Here is an 11,884-nt window from a genome sequence, read left to right on the forward strand (position 1 = left end):
ATGTGACCATTGCTTACAAAAAGGAACACTTTCAGCTTCATTGATTTTTCTCTATTTTTAAATTTGTCCTCATTACTAGCTATGTCTTGTCTTTATTATTTTCTGCCTTCTACCTTTGTTTGGAATAACTTGCTATTCTTTTCCCAAATTCTCGATAGAATAGGTTCTGTCAATTATTTGTGTCTTTTTCTGTTCTAATAAATTGGTTCTTTGTTCTTATTTTCCCATTTCATAGATTTGATGTGTAACATTTACACTGTCCTTCACTGTAAACATTCTCTCATTTCCATTTGGATTTTCTCATTTCATTCATGGGTAATTGGGAAGTCTGTTGCTTTGATTTCCAAAGTGTAGGGGTATTACTATCTTTGATGGCAGAATCAGTGACTCCCAGAGGGGCCCAGGAGTTCTTACTGGTCCATGTGAAGAGTCCAGGCTGGCTGGGATCGTCATTAGGTGACACCAACTGTGGGCAACTCCTGTGCCTTCCAAGGTCCCTGTGGTCACCCTCCATGGAATGTGGGATCAGGACCCCTCCTGGGCTTGTGCATGGCCAGAGCAGCATACACACTGGGCTCTGCTGGGGGCTCCCCTAATTGGGAGGGAGGGGATGCCCTTGTCTCCTGTCTGAGAGTCAAGGCGTGAAGCTGGGTGTAGGTTACATCCTGGGGGGTGTCATATGCAGCAACCTACAGTGGGGAAGAGAGGGGAGGTTTGTGATTGAGGAGGGGGACCCTGAACTCTTGGAGAAGGGACCCACCTAACAGTCCGTCTGCCCATTTTCCTCTGCTTGTCTGTCCTCCGAGTCCAGTAATCCCTCTGACACAGGGAAAGGAGAAGTGGCCAGTCCCCACCTGAATCTTGATCTTGACAGGCTCACCTGGGCATACGTTGGTCTCTGGGGGTCTTCATCTTGTGTGTTCTGCTGTGGACAGACTGTGAGAGGGAGGTTTGTCTCCTTGATTCCCCTCGACCACCTCAGACAATTTTCCCCATGGTTGCCAGAGCGATGCTTCAAACTTTGCTGCCCATTAGGTCACGTTCCTGGTGAACTCTCCAGGGGCTTCCAGAGCCTTGGGGCGTGTGATTCAACTCTGGCTCTGATTCTATTCCGGAAAGAGTTTCTTGCTCATTTGGTTGTAGCTGCATGGGCCATGCTCCTGATAAAGCATGTTGCTGCCTCAGGAACTTTGCACCTGCTACTCTGTACCCTGCTTTATTTTCCTTGGCCACACATTGCTCTCAAGGATGCTGCCCACTTCCTTGTATATTGTCCACCACCCACAAAGTGAACTCATGGAGGGTGGTCAGATTTGCTCACAGCTATGCCAGCAGCACTAGGTGGGCTGGCAAATGCTGGACTCCCTGTGTCTTTTGCTGGCTGAATGAATGAAGGGACTTAGTGACCAGTGGGAAAATCATTTCTTCATGCACCCTCTTGAGACATGGGCATGTACCCCAACAACAGAAGTCAGGCAGTGGTTGGGGAGCCAGATAAGAGGAGCACAGAGGAGGACCCACGAGGTCACAGTGGGCTGATCCTGGGTGCCCAAGGAGTGTGAAGGCCTTTGAAGGACACTATTAAGATTGGGTGGTGTGAGGACACAGAAGTGTCCACTGGATTCTGTTTGGTACCACAAGGGCCCTGGGGTCTGCTCGAGGGCTGGGGGTCTCACCTGATGGTCCAGCTCCACCCCTTCCTCAGGCTGAGTGTCTTGCATGGCAGCGTCTGCTGGGACAGAACGGGGTGTGTCTCTTGGCAAGTTCCCTGAGCCCTCCTCTCAGGGCTACAGACTCTGCCCTCCTCCCAGTTAGGACATCTGCCATCCCGGGGCTTCAGCAGTGGGCTGAGGGGTATGTGGGAATTCAGTCCTCAACCCCTCCCCAAGACCCTCCCAGCCCACCCCCAGGGCATCCCCCTTCATCTCACAGAAGCTCTCCTCCTGGGTGGCAGCAGCTGGGCTGGATCTGGGGAGGAGACAGTGTGTTAGGAGGCATAGCAGGGGCAGGTGGGTGGGAGTCTGGGGGACTGCGGGCAGGAGTTACCTGTCGTGCAGGCCTCTGTCCTTGGGCTCTGGGTCTGCAGCCCCTGCAGGACGTTGGGAATCCGTGTTCCTCTCGGCTGGGAGGGTACGACCCCCCCCTTTTGATTCCAGGGAAAGGTGCCCTTCACACATACTGTCTGGGTGATTCTCCATATCTACAGATCAAAAGAGGGGAAAACCTTCAATTGGGACGTGGGGACCGACCTCGGGGTTTCTTTTTAGGTTCTCTGGGTTGAGATTCTGCACAAGTGTCCTCCCACACTGGCCTTTCCCACCACTCTGGTTTCCCTCTGGCCGCTGCCCTGAGCCCATCCTTGTTCGGCCGATGGGAGAGCCACCACCCCTGGAGCCCGTCATGCCCTTCCCTTCTCACGCAACTTCCTGCCTTTGCTCTGATGCCAGTGTCGAACCCGGAGGCAGATGAGGAGGCTGAGCAGCAGGATGAAGGCCATTGCGGCCACAATGAGGATGTTCAGGTACCAGTGGGGACCTTGGGCAGGAGCTACACCATGAATTAGCCAGTGATGCCATTTAACTGAGCGCCTACAGTGTGCCAGGAACATGCTTGGCTCTGTGCACTCAGTTCTGACCCCGGCAATGATCACCCAGCAGACTGCTGCCCCTCTGCCCACCCCACAGACAGAAAACAGACAAAGAGAGGTCATTCATGTGTCTCAGGTCGCCCAGCATGGAGGCGGCAGGGCTGGGACTGGAGCCCAACTGTGGGTTTCCTGGGGCACAGCCTGTCTCTGCATCTTCTTCTGGAGCTGATGGTCCTTTCAGGGACCTTATTTACTGAATTATTATTGATTCAGTAATTATTAACTGAATGCCCCCGGAGTTATCCTCCCTCCTTATTACCTGAATGCCCCCGGTCATTGTCCTCCCTCCCCTCCCCCTACAATGTCACTGTCATTGTTGCAAAAGGACCCATAGATCACTACCCGGGGGTCTTCACCGTGAGCCCTCCTCTCCCAGGATCAGAGTCATGGTCTGATGGGAAATCTACTCTGTCCACGACTCTCTCCTTTACACTTGGGGAAACTGAGGTCCACACAGGGGAGGGGCATGTGCCAGCCAGCACCTCCAGAGGCCCTTGACCTGAAGGGGCAGCTCAGCCTCCACTCCCCATGGACCCACCCACTAAGGCTGACAGAGACCATCATTCACCCTCAGAGCCTCTTGAGGTCAGCAAGGGTGAGGTGTAAGGCCTGCAGGACTCCTCACTGCACTTGCCTTCTCCTCCCCTACTGGGCCCCTCCACCTCCCTCTGCCATGACCACCCCAGGCCCCTCCAACAGCCTCAGAGCCCCTGGAGTCCCGAGGTCTCCCTGGCATCTCTGGAAGCCTAGAAGAAAAGCCACTGGACAGCAGCCCCTGTGACTCATAGTCAGCTGAGCCTGGCCCTGTGGTTATGGGGCCGGGACCCATAGAGGGTCCTGAGGAAAAGACAGGAGTGTGGGGCTGGGCGGGGGAGAGGCTGGAGCTTCCCCTGACACCTTATTGCTGCACACACTCTTCCTCCTCATGTGCCCTGTGGACCCAAAGGCCCTCCTCCACCAGGACAATTCTGGTGCTGTGGGTGAGGGTTAGGCAAGGGTGGGAAGACCCTATTTCCCTCCTGCACTGTGAAGGGGTAGACCCCTCTGCTGACATTCCCTTGGGGCCCCTCACTTCCATCCTAGACCAGAGCCCTCATGGACACAGGGTCCTGAAGACAATGTTGGGACACAGAGGGGACAGAGTCAGCGACTCTCACCTGAGACCAGGAGCTCCAGGGGGTCACTAGGCTGTGACAACAGGTAGGGGGAGGTGCTGGCGGAGCTGTAGCACCTGTAGGTCCCCCGTGGTCTGAGGTCACAGGACTCATGGGGAATTCAGCCCGGTGCTGCCCAGCTCGGTACTGTGATCTAAGGCGCAGCGGAGGATCGACTCCCCCCTCCTTGGACAGAAGGAAAGTGTCCACAGAGCTCCGTGACTGACACAGCAGGTTCACATTCCCTCCTAGGGCCACCATGCATCGCGGCTGCACCGAGAGGGAGGGTCTGTAGGGCAGCTGTCCTAGGGAGAGAAAGGGCGGGTGAGGGGCTGTCCAGCTCTGGTTCTGAACTGAGTCTGTCTGTGTCCTCCGAGTCTGTCCCTTCCCATCCCCTGTCCCATCTGTCTCTCCCTCCCCCCGGAAGCCCCCACCCCTCATCCCAGCCACCACCACCTGGGGCTCCCCTGCAGGACCTGTAGAGCATCTGGGTCCTGACTAATGCCGTAAGCCCTCACCTATGAGCAGGATGTCCAGGGGTCACTGGGGGTTCACGACTCGGAGGATAGGGTGTGTCCACCGAAGCATGAGTACCAGCCCCCATGGGACGGTCTCACAGGGTCCAGGGGGAAGTCTTCCCCAGACAACCCAGCCTGAGGCTCCTTGCAAAGCCGCTGGAGAGGGTCAGGTGCCCCCTCTTTGGACAGTGCGAACCTGTCGTAGCTAACATCAGAGCGACACTGAGGGGTCAGGCTCTGTCCAGAGGCCATTACAGAGCCATGCTGGGTCAGGAGGGAGGGCTCCTTGACACACCTGAGAGAGACCAGCAGAGGATGGCAGGGGCTGCTTTTCCCCAACTTCCCTTCTCCCGTCCTGACACCCGGGTCGCACTGTACATCACCCTCCGTGACTCTGACCTGTGAGTCCCTGTGGTCCCCTCTCCCATCCTGTCTTGGGGCATGGGTCCTTTCACAAAATGACAGTGACATTGTAGGGGGAGGGGAAAGAGGACAATGGCCAGGGGAATTCAGGTAATAAGGGCAATCTGGAAGGACCATCAGCTCTGGAAGAAGATGCAGAGACATACTGTGCCCCAAATGGGGGCTCTGGGCTGTGAGAGAAGAGTCCCTGTTAACTGTCAGATGCCTCAAAACACAGATGGGGCAACAGTCAGGCTTTCTCACCTGAGACCAGCAGCTCCAGGGGGTCACTGGGGTCTGACCACACCTGGGGGGTGTTGCTAAAATAGCCATAGCATCTGACCATCCACCTGAGGCTAGGGGTCACAGGTCCAACAGGGAACAGGGCCTGGGTACGCCCATGGGGGGCTGATTAGGAGTACAGGATCCAGGAGGGCTGGCGCTCTCCTTCCTTCATCAGGACGAATGTGTGGAATCATCCGTGAGGCACACTGAAGGGTCACGTTCCCTCCTGAGGTCACAACAGGGCTGGGCAGGGCTGAGAGACTGGGGTGGCCCTGGGATCCTAGGAGAGGAGGATGGGGTGGTGTTATATCAGGCTCAGAACCCCAAGGTATCCGCAGGCTGGTCTGTAAGAGGGAGACACCTGAGAGCCCACCCCCTTCCCGGGACAGAGTCTGGGGCTAGGACCCTGAGTGGGCTCACACCTGTCACCACCAGCTCCAGGGGGTCACTGTATTCTGACCAGTCATTGGGGCATTCATACTCACAGTGGTATCTCCCTGCATATACATCTGTCATGTATGTGATGGAGAAGTTGGCCTTGTACCTGGACTCCAGTGGCTTCCATGTGTCCCAATTCCATGAGTCCCCCTCTTTATGCAGGTGGTACTCCTGGGCCTCCAAGCTCCCCTGACACCAGATGGTCACAGGTGTCCCCCAGGGCATCACAGAGCTGGGCTCAGCCCAGATGGTGGGTTTGGGGAGGGTCCCTGGAAGGAAACAGAGGCTGGGACACAGCCCTTCCCCATCCCCAGGTACCAGCTCAATGCCAAACCCCCAGAAGTGCCCCTGGGTCAGCCCAGAACTGCTGTTCTACATGCCCAGCAGCCTGCTGGGTGACCCCTGTCCCTAGTGAGGAGGTGGGACTGGGACCTTTGGGGACAGACTCACCTGCCTGTGCTTGCATCCTGGGGTCTTCACTCAGCCCTGGAAGACAGTCCTTGTGAGAGGTTTGCCCCGAATCCTAGCAGAACCCTTTCTCCCCATGAGCCTCCTGAGCCTGGGGTCTCTGACAGACCAGGGCTTGACTCTGGGGTGGCTTCCTCCCAAACTAAGGCCTCCCTTTCCCTCCTCAGATCTCACCGAGACAGAGCAAGGCCATGATGGTGGGGGTCATGGTGTCTCGTCTCTCTCACTCTGGCTGTGCAGAGGGTGAGACCACGGTGCCAGAGGGTGAGACCACGGTGCCCACAGGACATGCAGACATACAAGGTGTGGTTCTCAGAGGTAGGTGTCCTGTCATGGGGTTGTCATGTACGCAGGATATGACAATAGGAAGGTGAACAACCCCTGCCCAGGGTCCTAGCCTGGCTCCGGTGTCCATGACGGTGCAGCGGGGGCACGCTGGGGCTCCCTGTGATGCCCAATCAAGTGAGGAGACCAGGGAAGGTCCTTCCTTCCCAGAGCCTCCCCCATGGGTCTCCTTCATCCCCACAACCCTGGTCCTCACCATGGACGGATCCCCAGAACCAGAGCTGCTGCAGAGGACATGTGTTCCTGCCGTGCTGGGGAGCTCATGTCAGCTCAGACACTCGTGTGGTGTCTCTGAATGGCTCAAGTTGAGATATCGGTGGCAATGAGACAGAGGAGATATAGACGCAAAAAGGGAAGGGAACACAGACTGTCTCTTGGCCCTGGTGTGTGGGCTGTCTTTCTGTCACAGCCTCCAAGGACTTCTGTGTTTTCCTGTGACATGGTCCACACCCCATTCATGCGGAAATGCCTCTTTGAGTCCCTCCTGACTCTTTCTTGCCCCCTTGTTCCAGGGACAGAGACATCCTCCTCACCCTGGGGTCTTGCCTGTAAGCTATAGGAAACAATACTTGGATGAGTGCTCTGATATGAGAGACAAAGCTGATTCTCATGTCATTACTACTCCTGTGTCCACAGCCCAAGTGACCGTGAGCACAGTGGCCTGGTCTGTAGCATGCTATCCTCACTCTACTACTCAGAGTGGTTGTGAGGTCAGTGGGACCTAGATTGTGCATGGGATGAATTTTGTTAGATTCCTGACCTGATCAAGAGGGGTGTGGTTAGGACCAAAGAGGTCCATGTGTCAGACCCCACAGTCAGATTAGATCATTGATCATTGTGAGAAGTCCCAGGGAAGACTGAGAGAAAACGGTGGGAATTAAGAAAACAGGAGAGAGAAAGCTGTGATCAGGAGTTCTCCACAGGCTGATGACCTAGTAGAGCCCCATAATGCCTAAGAGACTTAATTTCATACTTCAATAACAAGAATGTTTATTAGGGAGATTGAGTTTGGAGGACCACAAGTGCCAGGTGACCGCCTTGCTTCCAAGCAAGAGACTTTTCTAAAGCATATTTACAGAGGAGCTCAAGGTCTGTGTCAGCATGACTGTGAGAGCTAATGTGATCCCAATCAAGTAGTGAATGAACTGCAGGGATTGAGAGAGCTAGCCATTGGCAAGGCTCCTGAGACTGCAAGGACCCTGTCAGCTTGCAGTTGGTTCTCCACATCCTTGAGACACCCCGTGTGTTCTTAACACTGAGAAATGCTATTTACAATGTTTCTGAAATTAGTAGAAACAGGTATTTGCAGAAAATGAGAAACTAAATTTTCTGAAATTGACACAGACCACAACAGAAAAAGAAGTGAAAGCTGAGTGACTGCCAGTGTCTGGGGTCAAGTTGGGGGGTCATCAAATTTGATCTCTGCCTCTGTGTGACCAGAACAGGCATCCACATTATCACAGGAAGGAAGGGCATCCAGTGTCTCACTGACTGTGCAAGCACTGTGACCCTTCTTCCTTGTGTGGAGTGGGTCCTGGCATGTCTATGCCCAATAACTCAGTCCAGACAATAGCAGTGAGCCATATCCCCTGTGTGTGTGTGTGTGTGTGTGTGTGTGTGTGTGTGTGAGTGTGTGTGTGTGCGTGCGCATGTGGGTGGAACCTCGCACAGGCAACTGTCCACGTGTGAGCTTTTGGATTCCATGGCAGTCATCCCTGCCAGACACACCCCTGCTCAGATGCTAAGTTGGGACAAGTGGATGCCAGAGGTCAGTGGGGCTGTAACCACCCACCCCTTACAGTCCTGAGCTTCAGGTCAGCCCTGGGAGCAGTTGTCTCTGGAACTCAGGGGTATAGAAGGTGAGTGTTCAACAGGAATGGACATCAGAGAGGGACCCCAATGTGATAAGGAGGGCTCAGGAACATTGGGTGCAGACTCATCAATCATAGTCCAGGACATGAAATGGCAGGAATATAGGAAACTCCTTTTATGTTAAAAATGTGAACTACACCATACACAAAGATAAACTCGAAATGGATAAAAGACCTCAACGTGAGACAGGAAGCCATCAGAACCCTAGGGGAGAATATAGGCAGTGACCTCTTCGATATCAGCCACAGCAACTTCTTTCAAGATATGTCTCCAAAGGCAAAGGAAACAAAAGCGAAAACGAACGTTTGTGTCTTCGTCAAGATCAAAAGCTTCTGCACAGCAAAGGAAACAGTCAAGAAAACAAAGAGGCAACCCACGGAATGGGAGAAGATATTTGTAAATGAGAATACAGAAAAAAGGTTGATATCCAGGATCTATAATGAACTCCTCAAACTCAACACACACAAAACAGACAAGCATATCAAAAAATGGGCAGAAGATATGGGCAGACACTTCTCCAATCAAGACATACAAATGGCTTAGACCCATGAAAAAATGTTCATCACCACTAGCCATCAGGGAGATTCAAATTAAAACCACATTGAGATACCACCTTACAGCGGTTGGAATGGCCAAAATTAGCAAGACAGGAAGCAACATGTGTTGGAAGGGATGTGGAGAAAGGGGAACCTTCTTCCACTGTTGGTGGGAATGCAAGTTGGTGCAGCCACTTTGGAGAACAGTGTGGAGATTCCTCAAGCAATTAAAAAGAGAGCTTCCTTATGACCCTGCAATTGCACTCCTGGGTATTGACCCCAAAGATACAGATGGAGTGAAATGAAGGGCCAACTGTATCATAACGTTCATAGCGGCAAAGGCGACGGTTGCCAAAACTGGAAAGAACCAAGATGCCCTTCAACGGACAAATGGATAAGGAAGATGTGGTCCATATATACTATGGAGTATTATGCCTCCATCAGCAAGGATTAATACCCAACATTTGTAGCAACATGGATGGGACTGGAAGAGATTATGCTGAGTGAAATAAGTCAAGTAGAGAGAGCCAATTATCATATGGTTTCACTTATTTGTGGAGCATAACAAATAGCATGGAGGACAAGGGGAGATGGAGAGGAGAAGGGAGTTGGGGGAAATTGGAAGGGGAGGTGAACCATGAGAGACTATGGCCTCTGAAAAACAATCTGAGGGTTTTGAATGGGTGGGGAATGGGAGGTTGGGGGAACCAGGGGGTGGGTATTAGAGAGCACGTATTGCATGGAGCACTGGGTGAGGTGCAAAAACATGAATACTGTTATGCTGAAAAAATAAATTAATTTTAAAAATGTGAACTACTGAAAAATGGAGCACATTGAGTGTTTGTAGAAATAATGAAGTTATATTATGGAAAGAAGATGGAAATCAGGAAGTGAGTTAATTCAATTCTCTGGAGGTAAAAGAGAAAAACAAAAACTTACTGTGACTGATCCTTCCATCTGTGAGAAGATGCAGCTGAAAAGCAGAACACGAAATTGGAAGACAACACTGAGGATGCTTTGTCTGATACCAGACAGGCTGAAGTGAGAACATGCAGATACCTGGGGAACGGGGGGATGGTGGATACCATGAATCTGGAAAGAGAGCAGTGAGGAATGTGTGAGGCAACAGTCCCAGGGGCCAGTGTTCAGGTGTTGTAAAGAGACACAGGTAGAGCAGCAGTCTGCTGGTATGCATGGATGTTTCCTTGAGATCTGTGTCTCCATATCTCCTGATAAAGCAAAGGAAGTTGACAGGAGCTGACTTTTGAGCAGAAGAAAAAAGCAGAGAGATTTGGAACATGTGCTTATACGAAATCATGAATGAGGGATGCTTTACTCACCCAAGGGAGCTTGAAAGGACAAAGGTAAAAGCGTCGGCAGGGCCCACATCCTCAAGCACAAGGAGACAGGGACTTCGTGTAGCCTTGGGCTTCATCTCTGTGAGGGAGGAGGAGAGTGCCCCAGCAGGCATGTTCCCAGCTCCTTATTCTTGGGTCCTCTCCTGTACTTGGAATAAGGCAATGTTGTCTAACGTTTTCTTTTTTTTTCTTTTTTTCTTTCTTTTTTTTTTTTTTTTGTGATCTGGGAAATCAAACATGATTTTATTTATTTATTTTTTTACTTACTTACTTACTTATTATTTTCTTTTTTTTCGATTAATTTATTTATTTTCAGAAAAACAGTATTCATTATTTTTTCACCACACCCATTTATCCATGCAATACCTGCCCTCCTTAATACCCACCACCAGGCTCTCCCTTCCCCCCTAAATTGCTGAATTTGTTTCTCAGAGTCTACAATCTCTCATCGTTCGTCCCCTCCTCTTATTTCCCTCAATTCCCTTTTCCTTTTTTCTACTCCTAATGTCTTCCATGTTATTCCTTATGCTCCACAAGTCAGTGAAACTCTGCTGGTCTCTTCTAGACAGCATGTGGATGGCTCTTACTTTTTTATTCAATCTGATACCCTGTCTCTTTTGATTGGAGCATTAAGCCCATGTAATTCAGAGTCACTATTAAAAGAAGATGTGAAGGACATGGGGAGTTAGAGAGGAGAAGGGAGTTGGGGGAAGTTGGAGGGGGAGGTGAACCATGAAAGACTATGGACTCTGAAAAGCTATCTGAGGGGTTTGAATTGACGGGTGGGTGGGAGGTTGGGGTACCAGATGGTGGGTATTATAGAGGGCATGGATTGCATGGTGCACTGGGTGTGGTGAAAAATAATGAATACTGTTATGCCGAAAATAAAAAATTTAAAAAAATAAAAGAAGATGTGGTCCATATATACAATGGAATGTCACTCAGCCATCAGAAAGGATGAATACCCAACTTTGTATCGACATGGACGGGAGTGGAGGAGATTATGCTGAGTGAAAAAAGTCAAGCAGAGAAAGTCCATGATCACATGGTTTCACTCTTATGTGGAACGTAAGGAATAGCATGGAGGACATCAAGAGAAGGAAGGGGAAAATGAAGGGAGTAAATCGGAGGAGGGATGAACAATGAGGACTCTGAGAAATAAACTGAGGGTTTTAGAGGGGAAGGTGGGGTTGGGTAAGCCCAGTGATGGGTATTCAGGAGGGCACGTGTTGCAGGGAGCACTGCGTGTTGTACACAAACAATGAATCATGGAACATTGCATTAGAAACTAATGATGTCCTGTGTGGTGACTAAATAACAAAATATCTGCATAAGATTATCAGATTTACAAATCTATTCATTAGATGTGGTGAGTGCACAAAATCAATTTTTATGCTAAATGCTTGCTCAAATGTATACAATTATGAAGTAACTCATAACTTACCTTACATAAACATGCAAAGAAACAGGAGAAGCCACAATCACAACTGCCACTTCCCAACGGCACTCGGGGGAAAATGAAGCACAAACAAGTCAGTTTCCAGAGATCGGGAGCAGGGTCAGCAGGTGTGGAGACTGCAGCCCAGAACAACTCCTCAGTCCCGTATTTGTTAGATATAACTATCAACAAAGGAGGAGGCAGATTATAGATAAACCAGATATGCCTGACCAAGCAGGATGGGGTTAGTGGTTGAGTAAAGGCATTTGAAGGAATCATCTAATTAACTACAGGTGATCTCCGGAGAAGGGGAGATAACAAGAACCGCTCTGAGCAGGCACGCGACCCCAGCTGCTCCACTGCAAGGACGTGTATCATCCTCTCCCCAGGGGCCCCTGCTGGTCCTCAATCAAGCATGTTTGG

At 51.1% G+C, this 11,884-nt stretch overlaps 1 protein-coding gene and 1 long non-coding RNA gene across 2 annotated transcripts in view; both read right to left on the reverse strand.

Annotated features, from left to right (window-relative positions):
* The window catches only part of LOC131818862 (leukocyte immunoglobulin-like receptor subfamily A member 6), a 37,369-nt gene extending 31,063 nt beyond the window's left edge, over positions 1-6,306 (reverse strand). The window contains 8 exon segments of the mRNA XM_059153614.1: positions 3,805-3,891; positions 3,894-4,141; positions 4,360-4,604; positions 4,978-5,197; positions 5,199-5,286; positions 5,429-5,713; positions 5,895-5,930; positions 6,087-6,306. Coding sequence (XP_059009597.1) covers positions 3,805-3,891; positions 3,894-4,141; positions 4,360-4,604; positions 4,978-5,197; positions 5,199-5,286; positions 5,429-5,713; positions 5,895-5,930; positions 6,087-6,120 — 1,243 coding nt within the window. The 5' untranslated portion in view covers positions 6,121-6,306.
* Positions 6,307-6,672: 366 nt separating this feature from the next.
* LOC131818913 (uncharacterized) lies at positions 6,673-10,351 on the reverse strand. Its single transcript, XR_009348968.1, has 3 exons — positions 10,006-10,351; positions 9,605-9,638; positions 6,673-6,810 (listed from the first exon to the last, which is right to left on the reverse strand). It is a non-coding gene; the product is annotated as an uncharacterized LOC131818913 (long non-coding RNA).
* Between the last annotated feature and the right edge of the window lie 1,533 nt (positions 10,352-11,884).

This window comes from Mustela lutreola, chromosome 16 (genome assembly GCF_030435805.1).
Source record: "Mustela lutreola isolate mMusLut2 chromosome 16, mMusLut2.pri, whole genome shotgun sequence".
Taxonomy (NCBI): Eukaryota; Metazoa; Chordata; class Mammalia; order Carnivora; family Mustelidae; genus Mustela; species Mustela lutreola.